This window comes from Prionailurus viverrinus, chromosome X, assembly GCF_022837055.1.
Source record: "Prionailurus viverrinus isolate Anna chromosome X, UM_Priviv_1.0, whole genome shotgun sequence".
In the NCBI taxonomy this organism is placed as follows: domain Eukaryota; kingdom Metazoa; phylum Chordata; class Mammalia; order Carnivora; family Felidae; genus Prionailurus; species Prionailurus viverrinus.
Genome location: NC_062579.1, coordinates 39,058,750 through 39,080,669, shown reverse-complemented (window position 1 = coordinate 39,080,669; position 21,920 = coordinate 39,058,750). Strand labels below are relative to the sequence as shown.

At 48.3% G+C, this 21,920-nt stretch overlaps 2 protein-coding genes and 1 long non-coding RNA gene across 6 annotated transcripts; 2 read left to right on the top strand and 1 right to left on the bottom strand.

The window, feature by feature from the left end:
- Positions 1–2,213: 2,213 nt before the first annotated feature.
- PORCN (porcupine O-acyltransferase) lies at positions 2,214–14,029 on the top strand. Of its 3 annotated transcripts, XM_047844580.1 has the most exons (14): positions 2,214–2,342; positions 3,012–3,184; positions 5,378–5,570; positions 5,869–5,912; positions 6,310–6,491; positions 6,572–6,702; positions 6,818–6,835; positions 8,227–8,352; positions 8,513–8,613; positions 9,759–9,835; positions 9,928–9,991; positions 10,098–10,183; positions 11,175–11,285; positions 13,517–14,028. In XM_047844580.1, exons 2-14 carry the CDS (start codon positions 3,049–3,051, stop codon positions 13,616–13,618), a joined length of 1,371 nt encoding a protein of 456 aa, XP_047700536.1. In that variant the 5' UTR covers positions 2,214–2,342; positions 3,012–3,048; the 3' UTR covers positions 13,619–14,028. The 3 variants fall into 3 exon arrangements, with proteins under 3 accessions (XP_047700536.1, XP_047700538.1, XP_047700537.1); XM_047844582.1 differs by lacking the exon at positions 3,012–3,184 and having other exon boundaries at positions 13,517–14,029; XM_047844581.1 differs by lacking the exon at positions 6,818–6,835 and having other exon boundaries at positions 13,517–14,027.
- Positions 14,030–14,086: 57 nt separating this feature from the next.
- Positions 14,087–14,916, bottom strand: LOC125157654 (uncharacterized). The gene is made up of 2 exons (XR_007149033.1): positions 14,787–14,916; positions 14,087–14,661 (listed from the first exon to the last, which is right to left on the bottom strand). It is a non-coding gene; the product is annotated as an uncharacterized LOC125157654 (long non-coding RNA).
- A 39-nt stretch (positions 14,917–14,955) lies between these two features.
- EBP (EBP cholestenol delta-isomerase) lies at positions 14,956–20,564 on the top strand. Of its 2 annotated transcripts, none has more exons than XM_047844583.1 (5): positions 14,956–15,090; positions 15,971–16,289; positions 17,880–17,916; positions 18,045–18,175; positions 18,793–20,564. In XM_047844583.1, the coding sequence occupies exons 2-5, from the start codon at positions 15,989–15,991 to the stop codon at positions 19,014–19,016; spliced, it is 693 nt and encodes a 230-aa protein (XP_047700539.1). In that variant the 5' UTR covers positions 14,956–15,090; positions 15,971–15,988; the 3' UTR covers positions 19,017–20,564. The 2 variants fall into 2 exon arrangements, with proteins under 2 accessions (XP_047700539.1, XP_047700540.1); XM_047844584.1 differs by lacking the exon at positions 14,956–15,090 and adding an exon at positions 15,280–15,386.
- The last annotated feature ends 1,356 nt before the right edge of the window (positions 20,565–21,920 follow it).

Below are 21,920 nucleotides of genomic sequence, written 5' to 3'. Positions count from 1 at the left end.
TCTACTAAGCTCCAGTGATAAAAACAAAATACCACATCTAGTAGATGTGAAATGGTATCTAATTATTGTTTTAATTTTGCGTTTCAATGACAACTAAACAGATTGGGTTATCTTTTCATATATTATATATATTGGTCATTTCAGGGGTCTTCTGCTGTAAATTACCTGAATGTCCACTGTCCCTTTTCTAGTGTATTGTTTGTATTTTTCTTACTGAGTTGTAGACATCTTTTATATGTCCTAGAGTCTAGATGCTAGTTCTTTGTCATACACATCAAAAGACTACATGGAAACAATCAAGTCTGTGAAGCTCAGGGTCACCCATAGTGAGGATCTTCCAGTTTAAATGCCAGGTCTTGCAACTAAGGGAAACATTTCTGGCATATGCTGTGGGTCATTGTTGACTCTACTTGTGTATGTTTGAAAACTGAGGGAAAAATTAAAATGGTAATTCATAGAATGTAGTCTGTATTCTGCTGTTAAGGAAAGAAAATAATGTTTGTGCATCTGGACTATTATATAATAATAATTATTATTATTATTATATATTTAATGAATAATTAACTGTTAAATATTTTCACTTGTAATACATGAGTATCAATCTTATGAGTTAAAACTCTAACTTTATGCTAACATTTTTTAATGTTTATTTTTTGAGGGAGAGAGACAGAGAGAGAGAGCAGAGAACAGGCAGAGAGAGAAAGGAGACACAGAATCTGACGCAGGCTCCAGGCTCTGAGCTGTCAGCACAGAGCCCGCTGGGAGGATCGAACTCACAAACCCTGAGATCATGACCTGAGCTGAAGTTGGACGCTTAACCTAACCGACTGAGCCACCCTGGCACCCATATGTTAACACTTTTTAAAGAGACGAGGCATACATTTCTCTTCAACTGCCATTGGTATTTCCAAGCAAAGAAGTGGTAATCCCACTCTTTTGTTCAACAGAAAGGGACATTGAAGCCCAGTGAGTGGGCATGACTTGCCCAGCTCATATTAGCAGGTATTAATCTGATTAGATCCTGTATTCCTTAGCTCCTCGGGTCATGGTGGGGTGCAGCTTGGGGTGCAGCTTGACCTGGGCTTTCTTCTTCCTTCCAACTCATGCTAAATATGCAGTATGTACCCAATAAATGCCCCTTTGTAAAGCCCTTCGTCAGCCTAAGGATAAGGACAGAGGGGAGTGTCTCGAGGCTGTAGGGTAAGGGCTGTAGACAGCAGGTGCTGCATAAATCCTCAGTGTTGGGACAGATAGAACCCAATACCAATCATTGTTGGGGGCACTGTAAGTGCTTTTTTTTTAACGTTTATTTATTTTTGAGACAGAGAGAGATAGAGCATGAACGGGGGAGGGTCAGAGAGAGAGGGAGACACAGAATCCTATGCAGGCTCCAGGCTCTGAGCTGTCAGCACAGAGCCAGACGCGGGGCTCGAACCCACAAACCATGAAATCACGACCTGAGCTGAAGTCGGACGCTTAACCGACTGAGCCACCCAGGCGCCCCTGTAAGTGCTTTTTAAACATGCTCCCAATGGATGCTCTGTTCTAGCCTCCCAGTTCACAGGGAACACTAACTAGTTGCTGGGTTCTCCCTCAAGGCAGATGTGAGCCCAGTAGGGAATTAAGCAGGCAAATCAGTTCTCAAAGACAAGCTAAGTGCTGACAAGGAATCCCCAGGGGAAGCACAGGCGCCTAATTCGTGCCCCTAGGTGACACAGTAATTATAAACGCTTCTGGCCCATCTCTGGGGGTGGGTAGGGTTGAAGATTCCTTTAGTTCCCTCACCGGAAGGGGAAGGAGAGATCTCGATTTATTTTCCTATCTGTGAAATGGGGGGACAAAAGTAGCCGGACTTGCGCTGGTGGGCAGTTTGGCCGGCTTGCGGGAGCAGGCTTTCCTTCTCCCTCCCCCATCTTTCCCATCTCAGCTTCCAAGGGTTAGGAATTTGACGATTTGAAAGTTGGTTCTCGGATCGTCAGAAGACCTCCCGAAGCGAACCTTCAAGGGGCTGCATCAGCACCAAGAGGCCGGAAAGGTGCTGGCGCCAACGTTCCGCGCGCCGACGTCCTCCCGCTCCCGGCTCCTCTCAACCTCCCGCTCCTCCTTCCTTCCATCCTCCGGCTCCCCTCCTCCTCCGTCCCCGCCCCTCTCCTGCCCTCTCATTGGCCGAGCTGGCCGGCCAGGCCTCCCCGGGATTTAAAGGGCCCGCTCTCCGCGCCGCCCTGGGAACCGCAGCTGGTCCCGGCCTTGCGGCCTGCGGGGGAGGCTGCCCGGAGGAGGCGGCGACGGTGGCGGCGGCGGTGCGTCCCTGGCCCCCAGGACCGCGGCTTCCTTCCTGCCAGGTAAGTCGCCAGCAGGGCGCGTGCGGCTGCCGGGCTCCCATCCTGAGCCGGCCTCCCCGCGCGGGTCTGCAGCGCACGTCCTGGGGCCCCTCTCCATCACCTTTCCCACTCCTCCAATTGCTACATCCCCTACTACCAACTCCACCTCCCTGCAGTCCCCCGGGCCTTGGCAGAGCTTTGTTGGTGGCTGCAAGAGGCCAGGTGGGGGTGAGATGGGGCACGCGGGGGATACAGGACACCCCCCACATCCGTACAAGAAGAGATGCACACGGCTCCCAAGTGTCACAGGATCTCCCTCTCTGCCCTCCACACAGAATGACTCTACCTTAGAAACCAGGGAGCCCCCTGCCCCCATTTGCTATGTGGGCCTAGAATGTACACCATTTAATTACCATCGGACCTGGACTGTTCACAGCAATGGAGAAACACATTCACCACAGGTCATGGGTTGTGTGTGTACACCCAGGGCACGCGCGCGCGCGCACACACACACACACACACACACACACACACAGTTGGTGGCACAGTCTGATGTACCCGACATTCACACCCTCTCCCAGTCCCCGGGTACCATGTCTCTCCGTGAAGGGCCCCAGACTGAAATCTGAATGTTCAAGTCCATCTTGAACATGATACATCCTGGCTCCTTCTATGTCCCCACTTTGACAGGTCTATCCATCTGTCCATCCATCCGTGGGGGTCAACAATGGCCACCTTCAGCCGCCAGGAATTTTTCCAGCAGCTGCTGCAGGGCTGTCTCCTGCCCACTGCCCAGCAGGGCCTTGACCAGATCTGGCTGCTCCTTGCCATCTGCCTCGCCTGCCGCCTCCTCTGGAGGCTTGGTAAGTGCTTGCCACACCATGTGCCACCATGCCAGGCCATATCACACATATCCCATTCATCCATACCAAGCCACATCTTACCCTGCTACATCTTTGCCACACCAAGCCATACTCCAACATGTCTAGCCCCTTGCATCCCACCAGCCCAAGTACCATTCTGCCACACCACGTCCTTAATGCTCAGCCACCCCATGCCACACCATGCCAAGCCACATCCTGCCATGGCAAGCCAGGTTTTTCAGTACGCCTGGGTTCTGGGATTCTGGAAAGCTAAGGTTCTTGAGTCTTGGGATCCTGAAATGTCTACATCCCAAGGTTATTAGATTCTGGAATGCTGATGTCACAGAGTTATTGAGTCCCAAAGTATCATGTTGCAGGGCTTGGGCATTCTGACAAACTGAAATTCTCACATTTCAAGGCATCCAAAATGCTGGCATTCTGGATTTCTAAAATCAGGGCATGATGAGATTTCTGGATTGTAGGATTCTGGAATTGTTTCCACAATGATGGCAAGCCTATATCCAAATGATGAGGTTCCAAGTTCCTAAGGTTCCTCTTGGATGCTGAGAATTTTAGAAATCTGAGATTCAGAGATTCTATAATTTCTTTTCTTTATTTTAAGTTTATTTATTTATTTTTTTAGTAATCTCTACACCCAACATAGGGCTCAAACTCATGACCCCGAGATCAAGAGTTGCATGCTTTATTGGCCAAGCCAGCCAGGCACTCCTACTCTGCTTTCTTTCTTGTATTAAAAAAAATTTTTAATGTTTATTTATCTTTGAGAGACAGAGTGCAAGTGGATGAGGGGCAGAGAGAGAGGGAGACACAGAACTTGAAGCAGGCTCCAGGCTCTGAGCCATCAGCACAGAGCCCGATGTGGGCTCAAACTCACAAGCCGTGAGATTGTGACCTGAGCTGAAGCTGGATGCTTAACCGACTGAGCCACCCAGGCACTCCTTCTTTTTTCTTTTATTTTAAATGTATGTTTTGTTTTTTCCCAGGTTCATCATTTTGAAATATTTCAAAGTTACCGAAAAGTTAAGGTGAAAGAATGTCATGGGCAACCATAATATGCATTTCCAGATTCTCCAAACGTCAACATCTTGACACATTAGCTCTATCTGCCTATCTATCTATCTACCTATGATCTTCCTGAATCATATGAAGAACGTGCTGACACTACACCCAAATCCTTCAATGTGTGTCCCCCAAGAACATCTTCCCCCAACAACTGCACCCTCACCCATCATCTCTCAAGAAATTTAATCTGGATGCAGTAATAGTATCCGACATAAATTGATATTCAAATTTTTCAGAGTTCCCAAAATGTCCTTTATAGATGTTTCTTTTCTTTAGTTTTTTAAACATTAAAAAAATTAATGTTTATTTTATTTTTGAGAGCAGGGGAGGGACAGAGAGGCGGCGGGGGGGGGGGGAGACACAGAATCCTAAACAGGCTCCAGGCTCTGAGCTGTCAGCACAGAGCCTGACACAGGGCTCAAACTCATGAACTGCAAGATCATGACCTGAGCCGAAGTCAGCACTTAACCGACTGAGCCACCCTAAACTTTTTTAACAGAGAGAGAGCATGCGCATGAGCTGGGGAAGGGCAGAGGGAGAGGGAGAGAGAGAATCTTAAGCAGGCTCCACACCTAGTGTGGAGCCTGATGTGGGGCTTTATCTCACGAGTTGCAAGATCATGACCTGAGCTGAAATCAAGAATCAGACGCTTAACCAATTGAGCCACCCAGGCACCCCTGTTCCTTTTCTTTAAACCCAGGCCCTACCACCTATCCAGCTCCCCAACACCCAACACCAGCTCTGGGCCTCCTGCAATCTCACCCCATTCCAACCTCTAGGCCTTTGCCCATGCTGTGCCCTCTGCCTGGGTTGCCCTCCCTTCCCTACCAGGCCATTTAATTTCCCTTTTTTTTTTTAACTTTATTTATGTATTTTAAGAGAGACAGACAGACAGCGTGAGCAGGGCAGGGGCAGGGGAAGACAGTGAGAGAGAGAATCCCAAGTCAGCTCTGCACTGTCAGTGCAGAGCCCAATGTGGGGCTCGAACTGATGAAGCGTAAGATCATGACCTGAGCCGAAACCAAGAGTCGGACACTTAACCAACTGAGCCACCCAGGCAGCCCCCAACTTCCCTTTCTTGTTCTCTTTCTCTCTCTCTCACACCTGAAGGGTTGCCATCCTACCTGAAGCATGCAAGCACCGTGGCAGGTGGCTTCTTCAGCCTCTACCACTTCTTCCAGCTGCACATGGTTTGGGTCGTGCTGCTCAGCCTCCTGTGCTACCTCGTGCTGTTCCTCTGCCGACATTCCTCCCATCGTGGCGTCTTCCTCTCCGTCACCATCCTCATCTACCTACTCATGGGGTACGGGTGCGAGTCCTCATCCCCACACCATTGGCAAAAGGGCCAGTGGGGCCCCCCAGGTCACTCCTCGTGAGGTTGATCAGGACGGGGAGGGCATGGGGGTATTCCCGGATGGGGGAGGGGGAATCTGGGAGATGTGTTCTTTCTAAAGGCTGTGCGGGACAGGCTGGGCTTGGGCTCTCCCCACTGGAGGATTATTCCTCCAGGAGATTCTGCGGGCTCGGGGAAGATAAAACCCTCTCCTTTGTGGTCTCCAAGACCATGGGAGTCATGGGCCAAGACCACCTTCTTTCCTCAGTGAGATGCACATGGTGGACACCGTGACATGGCACAAGATGCGAGGTAGGCAGCCCTGGCCCTCTCACCTGCCCCAGCCCTCCTGCTCCACTCCACATCTCCTAATTCCCCAACCCTGTCTTTCCTTCCCCACTTTTCTCCCTCATCCACCCACCCCAGTGGACACGCAGGCCTCTGATGCCCCTCACATCTGTGTCTCTCTCTCTCCACCATGACTTCCCCCTCCCGTCTGTCTGTCCTATCTCATGTCCATGCCTGACACGTGAGGAAGGGTGTCTGCTGGTCCTGGGCCCACCTGCTCACCTGCCTCTTTGACACTGTGCCCACCTGTCCACACTTGTCCTCCTCTTTTCCTACCACCTCTCACCTGGTGCCCCCCGCCCCATCTCCCCATGCGGACCTGCTCTCTGCCTGCCCACTTGACCACGGGCGCCACACATAGGGGCCCAGATGATCGTGGCCATGAAGGCGGTGTCTCTGGGCTTCGACCTGGACCGGGGCGAGGTGGGTGCAGTGCCCTCGCCCGTGGAGTTCATGGGCTACCTCTACTTCGTGGGCACCATCGTCTTTGGGCCCTGGATATCCTTCCACAGCTACCTACAGGCTGTCCAAGGCCGCCCACTGGTGAGGTCCTGGGTAGACAGGTGGGCAGGGACTGTGGGAGCCACCACGGGGCAGTGTTCATGGAGCCTTGATCCCTACAGAGCCGCCGATGGCTGCAGAAGGTGGCCCGGAGCCTGGCGCTGGCCCTGCTGTGCCTTGTGCTGTCCACCTGTGTGGGCCCCTACCTCTTCCCATACTTCATCCCCCTTGATGGTGACCGCCTCCTTCGCAAGTGAGCACAGCCTTTGAGGCCTCTGCCCCACAGTGAGGGGGTTGGGTAGGGGCCTGGGGTCTCCCCAGCTCTGAGCCTGTCTCTTAATGCTTCTATCTGTCTTCTGTTACTACAGCAAGAAACGCAAAGCCAGGTAAATGAGGGCAGGTGCTGAGGGCGAGCGGGGCTGACCGGGGGGTGGGGGCACAGTCTGTGACCACTTTGTTCTTTAATCTGAGGCTATCTGACCATCTATCCCATGACTAGACATAGACTGAATGCCTGTAGCTCTTGTGTGACCAAGATTGGCTCTGTGACTTTGTATGACTGACATCGTACCACATAACTGGGTCTGGCTATCCATCTGTTCCACTGTTAGGAACAAGTTATGCAACCACAATGGGGAGCAACAAGTATGTGTTGGTGGGTGATGCTGACCTGTCTGTGACTCTAGCTAGGGGCGTATATGGGTTGTTTGCCTATCAGCCGCTCACTCACTGTGTGAGACTGGTGTTCTGGCTGTCTAGCTGTGCCATTGTCAATGATGAGCTGTGTGCCTGTCTTTGGAGAAGATAAAGCTGGGTTGACTGGAACTCTGGCTGGGGATGGGTCTGACTGTAGCATGCTGTTTTCCTGTCTGTGATGGATTCCACTGGTGAGTCAGCCTTCTCTGGCTGCCTGGTGTCGTCTAGCTGAGGGATTGTGACTGACCGTGCGCCTGTGCCTGGCTGCAGGACCGTCCATCCACCTGTGGTGTGACTATAGGATTTAATCCAACTGTTTGATTGTATGACCCTGTCTCCCACTCACTTGCTGCTGATGGTGTCTGATGCTGGATGAGGCTCCCAAAGGTGGAGTGCCTCACCCAGTGTCACCTAGCTAAGCCGCCAGGCATCATTCGCAGGAATGATTCCAGACCCTACGCTTTTTCCAGGATGCTGTCTGTTTCTCACCGTGTCTGACTGTACAACGGATGGGATGACTGTCTTGAGTGTAGTATCATGTACATGTGCATAGCAGGGTCCTTGGTGGTGTCTGTGCCTAAATAAAGGACTTCTGTGTATCTTATGGTGACTGAGTCAGTCTAGGGAGCTGTGAGGCTGGGAGTCTGATGGTATTTGTGTCTGGCCACATGGCTGTGTCAGTGTGTAGCATGGTGAGGTCAAGTCTCCGACAGTGGCTGGGTCTAGATGTCTGGCCTTGTGAGACTGTAGGGCTGTGTCCTATTATAGGGCAGCTCACACATCTGTTTGAGGCACGTGAAACGAACTGACGGTGTGCAGATGCGTGTGACTGTCACAGTGCCCCTCTTCTGCCACCATGTTTCTGTCTCATCTTGTCTTGTCTGCAAACAACTCAGGCCAGCCTCCAGGGCCTCTCTGACTCTCTTTCCTTTCTTCTCTGCTGCCTTCCTGACCCCTGGGGGCCCTAGGGGCACCATGGTAAGGTGAGTCTACAGAGTGGGGCTGGGGATGCTGACACATGGCGGGGTATCATGCTGGTGCCTAGGAATGATCCCTCTCTCCCCTGCCCCTTTCTCCCCAGGTGGCTGCGAGCCTACGAGAGTGCTGTCTCCTTCCACTTCAGCAACTATTTTGTGGGCTTTCTGTCCGAGGCCACGGCCACGTTGGCAGGGGCTGGCTTCACCGAGGAGAAGGATCACCTGGAATGGTGGGGAGGGCTGGGGGGGCCCCCTCTCCCACAGGGTGCTGCCTAGAGGAGCCGCAGGGAGGGGGAGGGTGCTCCCAGGGGAGGGAACAGCCAAGACAGAGATGTGGAGGTCAGCTGGCATGAGACACCACATGAATTTGCATGTCTCTTTTGCCCACAGGGACTTGACGGTGTCCAAGCCACTGAACGTGGAGCTGCCCCGGTCCATGGTGGAAGTTGTTACAAGCTGGAACTTGCCAATGTCTTATTGGCTAAATAACTGTGAGTCACCAAGTCACCACTCCAAGAGTTGAGAGTCCCCAACCCAGGCCCTTCCCCACATTCATATAACAAACATTTACTGAGAACCTATTGTGTGCTAGGCACTGAAGATACTGCAGGGACCAGGGGGGAGAAAAACCAAAATCTCTGCCCCTGTGGTGGTGGCAGTTTTGTGGGGAGAGCAGACAGCAAGAGAAAAAAATACATATTTCAAGTGGTGACAAGTACTATGGTAAAAAAAAAATGAAGCAAGTAAAGATAATCTGGGAGTGTTGGCACGAGTGTGTGTGTGTGTGTGTGTGTGTGTGTGTGTGTGTGTTGGAGGGGGTTTTGCAATTTTAAATAAATTAGCAAGAGCAAGCCCCCCTGAGGAGGTGACATTTGAGCAAACACCTGAGCAAGGTGAGAGAACAAGCGATGCAAATGTGTGAGGGAGGAGTGTAACAGATGGAAAGCGCAGCCAGTGCAAAGGCCCTGAGGTAGGAGCATACTTGGCACTTGGAGGAACAGGGAGGAAACCAGTGCAGCAGGAGCAGAGTGAGTGAGGGAACCAGTGGAAGGAGGTGAGGTTAGAGAGGTGATAGGGGCCTGGTCCCCTAGGGCTTCACTGACCACAGGAAGGATTTTGGCTTTTTCTCTGGGAAGTGGAGCCAAAGCAGGGGTCTGAGAAGAGGATGGCTGAGGGCTGACTTGGGTCATAACAGGACCCTCTGGCTGCTATGAGAGCAGGTGGGAAGGGGGCAAGGGTGGAAGCAGTAAAGAGGCCATGGCAGCAGCACAAATGAGCAATGGCGGTAGTGGCAGTGGCCATGGAGAGGAGAGGTCAGATTCTGGAAAAATTCTGAGGGTAAGTCTGACAGGATTTGCTGAGAGTTTAATTGTGGGAATAGGGGGAGAGCAGAGCAAGGGTGATCCTAGGCTTTTACCCTGAGGAACTAAAAGAGTAGAGTTGACATCAGCTGAACTTGGGGATACCGTGGGAGGAGCAGGTTGGGAAGGAAGATCAGGCGCTAAGTTTGAGGCCATTATAAAGATTTTATCCCGGGAGCTCCAGCAGGTCATGGGTTCCTCACCTTGCCCTACGGCCCCCCAGGAAGGGCAGAGGGTATCCCAGGAGCCTCTTGACCCGCATCTCCCCCTTCCAGATGTTTTCAAGAATGCTCTTCGTCTGGGGACCTTTTCTGCCGTGCTGGTCACGTATGCAGCCAGTGCCCTCCTGCACGTGAGCAGGGCAGAGCGGGATATTGAGTGGGGGGAGCTGGGCAAGGGTGGCAGCACCTCCTCACTCACTTCATCACCCCCGGGGCCCCTTAGGGTTTCAGCTTCCATTTGGCTGCGGTGCTGCTGTCCCTGGCATTTATCACTTACGTGGAACATGGTAAGCACAGAGCCCAGCCCAGCAGATGGGATGGAAGGTGGGACAGGGCTGGACCACTGTCCCCTGAGGCTAACCTGACCCCCTTATCTCCTGACATCCACCCCAGTCCTCCGGAAGCGCTTGGCTCGGATCCTCAGTGCCTGCGTCTTGTCGAAACGGTGTCCACCAAACTGTTCGCACCAGCATCGCTTGGTGAGGGTTCAGCCCAACACTCCCCCTCAAAATCGTTACATCTGTCTCCATCTTCTTTCTGTCTCAGGATGCCCAGCTTCCTCTTCTGGCACCTGAGCCATCCCCAGAACCTTGCTTTTATTCACTAGCATCCATTTCTATAAGAAACATTTATCAAGCACCTGCTCTATACACACCTGGCATTTGTCCCCTCACTGAACATTTATTGAGTACCTACTGGTATCAGGCACTATTCTAGGCACTGGAGACACAATGGTGAACAAAACAGACTGAAGTGCCAGCCCTATGGGACAAATATTTTAACAGATGAGACAGTAAATTTTTTAAAAGTCAGTAGAGAATAATAGTTTCTTAGATTGTGATTCATGCCAAGGAGAAAATACATAAGGGAAACGGGAGGGGAAGTATCGAGGAGCATGAGTGGTTTTAATTTTAGATAGGGAGGTGACTTTCGAGCTCTTTAACTGAAGGAGATGAGGAAGAAAAGCATTCCAGGCAAAGAAAACAACCCGTGTAAAGGTTCTGAGATGGGAGAGAGCCTGGAATATTTGAGGAACAACAAGGAGGCTAGTGTGGCTTGAGCACAGCGAGTGAGGTGGGGAGAGTGGTGGATCTTGTAGGTCATGGTGAGGATTTGTTTTTGTTTTACATTTGCTTGCAATGAGAAATATGGACAACCTCAGATTTGTGTCCCACCCAGCAACTGACGTTTATCACCCTAAGCCCCCCAACTCAAGTCTCTCCATTCTTCCTCTTCTGCCTGAATATCTCCCCCTGGATGCCCTCAGGCTAAAGTACCCTCATCCTTGGATGAGCTCCCATGGGAAGATCTGAACCATCTTTTTCCTACCCCAGGGCATGCCCTGTGCACTAGACATCCTTATTCCCGGGACCCACTGTGCCTTGCATCTCCCTGGGTTCCCCTGCCCAGGTGGGGCTGGGAGACAGCGAGTAGATCCAGCTGCCAAACATATCCATCTGTCCCCCACAGGGCCTGGGGGTGCGAGCCTTAAACCTGCTCTTTGGGGCCCTGGCCATCTTCCATCTGGCCTACCTGGGCTCCCTGTTTGATGTCGATGTGGATGACACCACAGAGGAGCAGGTGAGGTGGGGCCCTGGGCTGGAGGTTACTTAGGGTTGTGCTACCTGCTCATGGGAACCACGAGGACAAAGGTGAAGAGGCCGAGGCATGAGGACCTTGTGTCGTGCATCTCTAGCCTGTGAAGCTTGCGCTCCTCAGTCGCTCTTTTCCATTGTCCTTCTGGTTGATTCGTATTGTTGGGGCTCTCATTAGGGCGAAGTGTGCAAACTATTTTCCTTATAGAATTGATTTCACAGAGATAGAGTGCAAAATCCAAGTTTAACTTGTCAAAGAATTAATTATTTCATCATATTTTTGTTTAGGTAGAATTCACATGATTTCCTTCTTATTTAATTAAAAAAGTATTTTTACTCAGGTTGAGTGTGCAAAGTCTGGATTCTGCTTTAAGAATGTACATTAAAATGTATATACTATTTTTATTCATGTGGAGTATGCATATTCCAGATTTTACTCCTTTTTAAATGAAAAGCAATTTTAAAAAGACTGTTTCTTCCTATGGCTCTTGCAGGATTCAGGTGTTGCTTCTCTTTTAAATTTTTTATTTTTAATTGAAAATAAAACTTTATTTTATACTTTATTTTATTACTTTATTTTATGCTTTCTGTCATTAAAAGCAAATTTTATTTTTTTATTTTTTTAATATTTATTTATTTTGGGGGCGCCTGGGTGGCTCAGTCGGTTGAGCGTCTGACTTCAGCTCAGCTCATGATCTCATGGCTTGTGAGTTCGAGCTCCACGTCAGGCTCTGTGCTGACAGCTCAGAGCCTGGAGCCTGCTTCTGATTCTGTGTCTCCCTCTCTCTCTGCCCCAACCCACTCGCATTCTGCCTCTGTCTCTCTCAAAAATAAATAAACATTAAAAAAAAAACTTTTTTAATGTTTATTTTTGAGAGAGCACAAGCAGGAGAGGCACAGAGAGAGGGTGACAGAGGATCCAAAGTGGGCTCTGCGCTGACAGGCTGACAGCAGCAAACCTGATATGGGGCTCAAACTCATGAACCTCAAGATCATGACCTGAGCCGAAGTCAGATGCTCAACCAACTGAGCCACCCAGTTGCCCCTAAAAACAATTTTTAATTTTTATTAACGTTGGGTGCAAAATCTAGGTTTTGTTCTATTTTTATTTTTTCTTGTTTTATTTTTTAAAGTTTTTAAATTATTTAAGTAATCTCTACACCCAATGTGGGCCTCCAACTCCCAACCCCAATATCAAGAATCGCGTGCTCTTCCAACTGGGCCAGCTAGGTGCCCCTCTTGTTTTATTTTTATTAAAACATTTAAAAATAGTTCATACATATATCACAAGGTTCAAAAACCAAACAGTATTCAAGATAGTCAAGAAAAAGTCTTGCTCCTACTGTCTACCCCCTGCCCTCTTACAAGTAACTACTTTTAGTGGTTTTATTAAAATATCCTTCTAAAATGTAAGCACAAATATAAAAATATATTTTAATTCCCTTTCCCACCCCAAGTTTTGCCCTAAAGTAACTCGTGAATGATACCGTTCTGCGTGTTGCTGTTTTCACATAATTCTTGAAAATCTTCCACAAAAGTACATGGAATGTCCTCATTCATTTGTTTTCCACTGTGAGGATAGGACCCAGTGTAATTTGCCCCTTATCAGTGAACACCCAGGTGATTTCCAGCCCTTTTCCTATTGCAAGTGGTGCTGCAGTAATACCCTCGTACCCATGTGGATTCACAGGTATAGACAGAACTATAGGATCTAGCCTTCATAGTTACAATGGAGAAGTTACCTTTTTGCCCTCCCACCAGCATTGTGTGACCATATCTGTCGCCCTGCCAACAGGGTGCCTCTCACACTTCCTGGATATGTTTGCCAGTTTAAGAGGAGGAAGATTATGAGTGAAGCGGAGTATCTTTTCATTTGTTTAAGAGCCATTGGTTTTTTTCCTTAGTGAGAATGACATACTCCTTTGCCAGTTTTTTTTTTCTTTTTGAAAAAGATTGATTTCTAGGAGCTCCTTGTATATTAAGGAGAGTACAGGTCAGAGAGTGGGACTGCCTTGTCTTGTTCTTAAAATAATTTTTAAAGAAGAAGAAAACACGAAAGAAAAAAAAAACCCTCTTTCATATGTACCCAGTCTCTTCTCTGGGGCCTCACCTAGGGTTACCATGGAGTCACAGAAATGTCCTTGAGCAAAGGATGAGTTTTTTGGAGATCTTTTTTATTCTTGCCGAGTGGGATTGTCACCTCTTTCTCTCCCACAGGGCTACGGCATGGCATACACTGTCCACAAGTGGTCAGAGCTCAGCTGGGCCAGTCACTGGGTCACTTTTGGATGTTGGATCTTCTACCGTCTCATAGGCTGAGGCACATCTGTGGATCCTCAAAGCTCCCTCAAGACCCCTCCTCAGGATGGGGGATGAGGGAAGGCCCTATCTCTAATTCTTGATCCCTCTCCATCCTTAACCCCCCCAACACTCCTACACACACACGCAGACACACACACACACACACACACACGCTCATGTGTGCACACACATACACACACACACAATTTCCATGCCTGTCTATCCCCACCCCACCACAAGGCGGGAAGGGGGTGGTCCCTGCTGGGGCCTAGGGGTGGAGGATGCTTGGGGAATCAGAGAGGGGGAGATCCAGGGCCTCCCCGCCTTCCTTCTCCCTTTTTATATACAGTTTGTTATTGTCAAATAAAAGTAGGAAAGATACAAAAGGCTCTTTCTTCACTGACCAGTGGGGAATAGAGGTGAGAAATGGGCACAGCATGGATAAAGGTTTGGAAGCTGGAAATCATGAAGAGGGAGTACATTGTGACTGGTTCGTGGTTAATTTATTATTGTTCACGATTGGATGATGAGCCTGAGGACCGCATAGCTTGATTTGAGTGGGGCCAGGACAGATTGGATAGTTGGATGTGGGCGAGTCCTGATACTTAACTGGCTGGAAAACTGAGGGATCCCTATTCTGATTGGTTGCTCTGACAAGGACAGAGAGGGGGAAAGCAAGACAGATGAAGAGTTCCTGCTTATTGGTCCTTAGAACCGAAGCTTGTGGGTTCCAATTGGAAAGGAAGATCTGGGTTCTGATTGATTGCGCGGTCTGGGGTGCCTGCTGGCTTAGAGTTAGGAAATTCGGATTGGCTCTTCAGAGTTGGCACAGGGAGATTGAGGGTCTCCATTGCAATTGGTCAGCAAGGCTGAGGAGCTTGGGCTTTCACTGCTTCTTCTGACTTGAAGTCGGGAGAGGTAAGAATGACCGCTGAGGAGTTCTGAGCGCTGAGGTAGAGGGCAGAGGCGCAGTGTACAAATGTGATCTGCCTGTCGTATTAAGCGTCCTTGCCGGTTCGGGCGTGAGGATTGAAGATTGCTCCGGGAACCGGTTCCTCTGCCTAAAAAACGAGGGCAAAGGTAAGAGAACACAAAGCAATGCTAACTCAACAGCAGATGAGGAAGATAAACACCAGGTTTCTGATATGATTGATAATGGGGTAGGGAAATCGGAGCCAAGACTCACCGCAGACAGGCTTCAGCCCGAAAACGCCCACCAACCTTCGAGTCCCACCTTTTCACCCAACTCCTGACTCGGTCTCAACCAACAGCGAAAATGGCACCACGCATGGGGGCAGGGCCGGCGGCACACAGAGAGCTCCTATTGGTTAGGAGCGGCACTGGTCGCCTTCCCAGCCCCTCCATTGGTTAGCTCCGTAAGGCGAGGACCTGTGAGAGGATGGGTCTGAACCAGGGACTTTACTCCGCCAGCGAGCTAGCCTGGAGCCTGAGGGAGACCGCTGCGACTGCGACTGCGACCGCGCCGCTGGGTGAGTGCCCTCCCCCCCAGTCGGCCACTCCATCCCCTAGCTCCCAACTGCTAAACCGCTGGCCCTCAGCGCCTGCGAGAGACCCTCCCCTTTACACACACTCCCACCGCCCACCAAACGCGCCTGCGCGCGACCCTCTGCTACAGCGCGGTTGTTGGGACAACAGAAGATCTGCTTTCTCATTGGGCAGCTGGCCTACAGGCTTCAAGTTCTAATTGGTGGTCTCTGTATTTGATCCTTTTTTTGATGTTTAGCACCGCGCCCAAGACCCCCTTCCGCTTTCCTCTTTCTTGCAGGTTGGTACCCTTCTGCGCGATTTCAGGAAGAGTCTGCCTTTCCATACACTGAACCTGAGGATTGTAGTGCTGATTAGTTTTCTCTCTTCTGTCCTGCAGTTTCCAGGACTACGGGGAGGGAATAGTTTTCTGTTGAACGATGCTAGACCCTGACCCCTGCAATGGGACTCAACCTGATCGCTGGGTCTCCCCAGCCGACTGTGACTCCTGAGGGCGAGGACCACGCCTGGCCCCTGTATCTCCCTTATCAGAGCAAGACCAATGAGAGCTGGAACCTAATCTGGTTCTTGTGTCTGCCCACCAGACTGTGACCAATGAGGGCAGGGGCTAAGCCTTGTTTCTATATCTTCTCTAGCTGACTGTGACCCCCGAGGTCCAGGATCTGACCTGGTTACTGTACCTCCCACATCTTATGGCTCCAGGAGGGCATATAGATTATTTTTAATCCAGTCTTACAGTATATTAACTGATAATTCTAATCCATTTACATTTCTGGTGATAATAAATATTTGAATTTGATTTTATGGTCTCATGCTGTGCTTTCTATTCAAGTTTTTGTCTTTTTTTCTCCTTTATGCTTACAGACATCAACCTACAAAGACATGACCACCAATGCCAGCCCTTTGCACCCATACTGGCCTCGGCACCTGAGGCTGGACAACTTTGTGCCCAATGACTGCCCCACTTGGCATCTCCTGGCTGGCCTCTTCTCTGTCTCTGGAGTCTTGGTTGTGACCACGTGGCTGTTGTCAGGTCGTGCTGCAGTTGTCCCCCTGGGGACTTGGCGGCGACTGTCCCTGTGCTGGTTTGCAGTATGTGGGTTCATTCACCTGGTGATTGAGGGCTGGTTCAGCCTCTACCACGAAGATCTTCTTGAAGACCAAGCTTTCTTGTCCCAACTCTGTGAGTCCTGAGTTCTTTGATGTGCTGTGGGAGGGAATTTTCTGGGCAGGGATTGGCTTAGATATTTATCCAACCACCAAGTCTAACATTATTTTAAAAATTTGTTTACCTTTTTGTTGGGGATATACTCATATGGGTCAAAAAAAAACATTTAAAGAGGTATGCAATGAAAATCTACCTTCTGTCCACCAAGTGTCCCCAATTATTAACTAATATTTATAATTGAATATGTTTTTTCCAGGGTTTATTTACACAAAAATTACACACATAAGCCTCAGTTTACCATTTGCAAAAGAGGGATAACAGTAATATCCAAATATATGTAAGTTGCTTAGAACAGTGTTGGCAGACAGTAGATGCCATAACTATCATCATCATCATCGTTTTTTTCCTTTTGTGTAAACAAATGGTAATATACTATAGACACCTCTGACCTTTGCTTTTTTTAACATTTTTAAAAATATTTATTTTTGAGAGAGAGAGAGAGAAGGGGGAGGTGCAGAGATAGAGGGAGACACAGACACCAAAGCAGGCTCCAGGCTCTGAGCTGTCAGCACAGAGCCTAAAACAGGGCTTGAACTCACAAACCATGAGATCATGACCTGAGCCAAAGTTAGATGCTTACCCGACTGAGCCACCCAGGCGCCCCTGAACTTTGCTTTTTTTTTAATGGGGTTACTCCTCATTGGTTCATAAAGAACTTTCAAAGCATAGATGTTACAGAATTATTTGACTTGTCCAAGTCTTTTGCTGTTATAGATAATACTCCTTTTTGGCCTCATGAATAAAACTACTATTCTTCCATAACACTTTGATCTAGCATACACAAGATTGTGTGGAGATCTGTTTTCATTTCTCTTGTAAATATGGTGGAGAAGAATGGTAGATGTGTGTTTAACTTTATGAAAAACTGCCAAACTGTTTTTAAAAATGGCTGCACCATTTTATTTTCCCACCAGCAGTATATGGGAGTTCTAGTTCCTCCACATCCTCGCCAACACTTGGTATGGTCAGGCGTTTCTTCAATTTTAGTCCTAGTGGATGCGAGTGGTATCTCATTACTTTTCCTTAATGACTAATGAAAGTTTGGGCACCTTTCATATATTTATTGACCATTTGGGAATCCGCTTTTGTGAAGAAACTATTATTGTCTCTTGCCTATTTTTATACTGGGTGGTCTGTCTTTTTCTTACTAATTCTCCTCCCACTCTTTTATTCACTAATCTGTTCACCTCTATGCTTGCATGCTCGCTTGCTTGTGTGCTCTCTCTCACTCACTCACTCACTCACTCACTCTTACTCACTCATTAGCTACTTTACTCACTCCATCACCTACACTTAACTCCTTTCATTCCACATTTATTGAATACTAGACAATCACAGCATTACTTACTGTTCTATGTCAGGTGTGCATAAATTATCATTATATGTATGTTAACTCTAGAATCCAGACAGCTACCCCATTTCACAAATGAGGAAACTGAGGCATAGAGAGGTTATAAAGCCCAGCTTACATGGGCCCTCATCTCTCACAAGTCTGAGTTCCTTTTCTTGCCTTTATTCTTCATGTATGCCTCTTATTTTCTTCAGGGAAAGAGTATGCCAAGGGAGACAGCCGATATATCCTGTAAGTGTTTGCCTCCATCAAGGGAAACCTGCATTGGTTTGGGGTGGTGATGAGTCAAGGAGCACTAATGGGGTGCCCTGTGGGTAGAGCACAGTGATGCCAGCGTTCTCCAATCCTTTCTCCCACAGGAGTGACAACTTCACGATATGCATGGAAACCATCACAGCTTGCCTATGGGGACCACTCAGCCTGTGGGTTGTGATCGCCTTTCTCCGCCAGCAGCCCCTCCGCTTTGTCTTACAGCTCGTGGTCTCTGTAGGTGAGGAGAGGGCCCACACTGAGTGCTGGAGGGGTTGATGGGGGATCTCCAGACACAGAGGCATTCCTGCAGAGAGGGTCTCTCAACCGTGCCCATCTAGGGCTGAGTCAGACTGACTGACATAGTCCTGAGGTTCTCAAACAGCCATGATGCCCTCAGTCTGTATTCTCAAGTAGGGAGGGTTCATTTCTCCTCCTCCTTCATCACAAAGTCTCTTGTGAAGGATACATGAGGTGGCCCACCATGGTAGGAAGCCCCTGGATCCTCCAGGATCAGGATTCTGAGCTCCCTTCATCTGACATTCAGTCCTCTTGGGTTCTTACATGGCTAGATTTCTTTAGTTCTGGAATCCTGATCTGTCTTGAATGAAAGCACTTTGAGCTTCCTTAAATTCTGGTGATAATGTACTCTCCTGAGTTCAGAAATGCTCAGCTTCTGATTTCTAGAATTCTCACTTTTGTAATTCCTCAAATTTTTCAGCCATATGATTTCAGAATTCTTAGCTCTCTAGATTTGGGAATCCTGAGCTCTGAGACCTTGAATGATGACTTATAAAATGCCTCAGAATAGCTTTTCCTCTTCACTTTGGTTTCCCTTTCCTCTTCTGCCCCCCACAGGTCAGATCTACGGGGATGTGCTCTATTTCCTGACAGAGCACCGGGACGGATTCCAGCATGGGGAGCTGGGCCATCCACTCTACTTCTGGTTTTACTTTGTCTTCATGAATGCTCTGTGGCTGGTGCTACCTGGAATCCTCGTGCTTGATTCTGTAAAGCAGCTCGCTCATGCCCAGAGCATGCTGGATGCCAAAGCCACAAAAGGCAAGAGCAAGCAGAACTAATATAAGCCAAGCTCAAACACTGGCTGATGAGGAACCCTCCACCAGTCAGAAGAGTCCAGTCCTTACTCCCACAGGTTGGAGGCACAAAATGAATTGATCTGGCAAATGCCTGCTGATGGGTAAGCACCAGAAGGGCCAGAGGCAGAGGCAAGAAAGGAGGTGTGTGGAGCTACTGCCAGGAAGCACTGGGACAAAGGTACAGAGGAACCTAGGCAGTCCATGATGATGGCAGTTTTTAGAATCAGGAAATAAAAGATATGGACCCTAACACTGAGAGATCTTTAATTATTAACCCCAGAGATGCCCTGTGACTGACCCCACAAACCCTTCCATCACTCATTCATTTCACAGATAACCGTTCTCTCAGCCATAGACCCCCATCATCATCACAGAGACCTCTAATTTATAACCTCACAAACCCCCTATCACTGACCCCACAGCGTCCCTTGATGGCTAATTAGATCCACGAGACACCCATTATCTCTTTGAAGAAGTAATCGTCCACTTACACCCTTGGTATTCTCTCCAGAACACACTTTCTCATCCTTTACAATATGGACAGGCTGAGAACTTTCCAAATCTCTAAGTTCTTCAATTTATTCAACCTCTTGTCTCCTGATCAGGTACCCTACAGACACCCCATCAATAACTCCACAGATCTTTCCTCACTCACCTCAAACAATCCCCATTACTCACTCCAAAGACCCCACCATCATTCACCCCACAGACTCACCTATTTCTACCCTAAAGATCTCCATCACTCACCCCAGAGACTCCACAAAACTCACACAAGACCCATCACTCACTTCACATAACTTACCCCAACAGACCTCCAGTCGTGCACCCTACAACCCCATGACTGACCCCACAGACCCTCTCACCCTTCCCACAAATTCCCTATAATTTACCCTATAGGGTGTCATTACTTACCCTACAAAGCCCCGTAACTCACCTTGCAGAATTTATCACCTCATACCCCACAGATCCCCAATTACCCCACAGATCTTCCATCACTCACCCCACATCCTGTCATCCTACAAACCACCTATGACATACCCACAGATACCCCTCTCCCTACAGACCTGCCCCCATCACTTCTCCCACAATTTCTCTCATTAACCTCATAGACCTTGAGTCATAAAACAAACAGGTACTTGAGGAATTTGGGGGAGATGACAAAGGATGAAAAAATTACAGATATCTGTAGACTGGCTCCTGGTGACCTGTGCAGAGCAGGACTTCAGATCAATTCCTGGTTCTACTCAAGCCTACAGTGTAGCTTTTGACAAATGCCTCAACGCTAAAGCCAGACACAGCCCACCTTTTGTCCATTGCACTTACCCTCTGTGCCACTTACTATCCCTTTGACCTTGAGCATGATTCTCCCTGACCTTCAGTGCTCTCATCTGTAAAATTCTAATAATAGTACCTCCCTCATAAGGTTTTTATGCAGATTAAATCAATTACTACATGTAGACTATCGGGAATACACTTTGTATTTGTTGAATGGAAGGATAAATAAACAGATGAAACAGAAAGTTCTCCCCAGGACTATGACAAGGAATTTTTTTTAATTTTTTTTAACGTTTATTTATTTTTGAGACAGAGAGAGACAGAGCATGAACGGGGGAGGGTCAGAGAGAGGGAGACACAGAATCTGAAACAGGCTCCAGGCTCTGAGCTGTCAGCACAGAGCCCAATGCGGGGCTCGAACTCACAGACCGTGAGATCATGACCTGAGCCGAAGTTGGCCACTTAACCGACTGAGCCACCCAGGCGCCCCTGACAAGGAATTTTTTTATCTCCTTGTTTCCAGCAGTATCTTTCCATCCAAGGCCCCCTCCACAACCAAGACAGACATCTGACCACATTATACCCCATTTAAAACCTGTGCATCAGTGCCCTCAGGATTAAACTCCAAAATCCAGGCTAATATTTTGTTCATCCCACCCTATGATAATTTTAATGAGAAGCATACTGAAAGTTTTTTAATTTTTTTTTTTATTTTTGAGAGAGAAAGAGAACGAGCAGGGGAGGGGCAGAGAGAGGGAGACAGAATCTGAAGCAGGCTCCAGGCTCTGAGCTGGCTCTCAAAAATTCCCCATTATTTTATACCTTCTAGAAAATTGATTATCTAATATTAATACCAAGGAAACAAAAAGATACCAAAATAAAATTGCAGACTTCCCTAAAAAATTAATGTTAAAGAGTAGCATTCATGTAACACTGCAACCATAACTGAGGTCCAGGCATCTTGCAGGACTCCTTTGTTAGAAATTACATTCGTAAATGTATTTTGTCTGTATTTTGTCAAACCATATGATGTGCAATGAAGTGAGAAGCATGCCTTCATGCATATTGTGATTCGAAGAATCTAAAATATGTTCAATCATTCAGCTGATATTTAGTGGACATACAATGTTATTTAATAACAGGACTGACCTCAACGTGTTGTGAGGATTAAGTAAAACGAAGGCAAACAAAAAACCAGGACCTCCAGAGAGCATAAAAATCGCTTTTTTTTTTGGTAAGTTATTTATTGAAATACATTATGCAGGCAGAAACTGTAAAAGTCACGCTCCACGAATTTTCACAAAGTAAACTATTCTTAAAAGATTCTGGAAAAAGGATTGTTTTTCCGTTCAGCAGACTCTTTTGAAGCGAGGGCCACAGGCATTTGAAATAGATGACATCATCTGCTATGCAGAAGGGGGAGGCGACTAGGGGCGGGACGCGGGGGTCTTGACGCCAAGCGCAGCAGCTTCCTTTCCCCGCCCATGCCTCTCGCCTGAATGGGTGGTTACTGTAACACAAGTAGTTGAATCCGGAAGTAAAGTGCCCAAACAACCAAACCGCAGACGAGGGGAGGTGGGACCTCAGTAAGCGCCTGCGCACTGGCTGAAG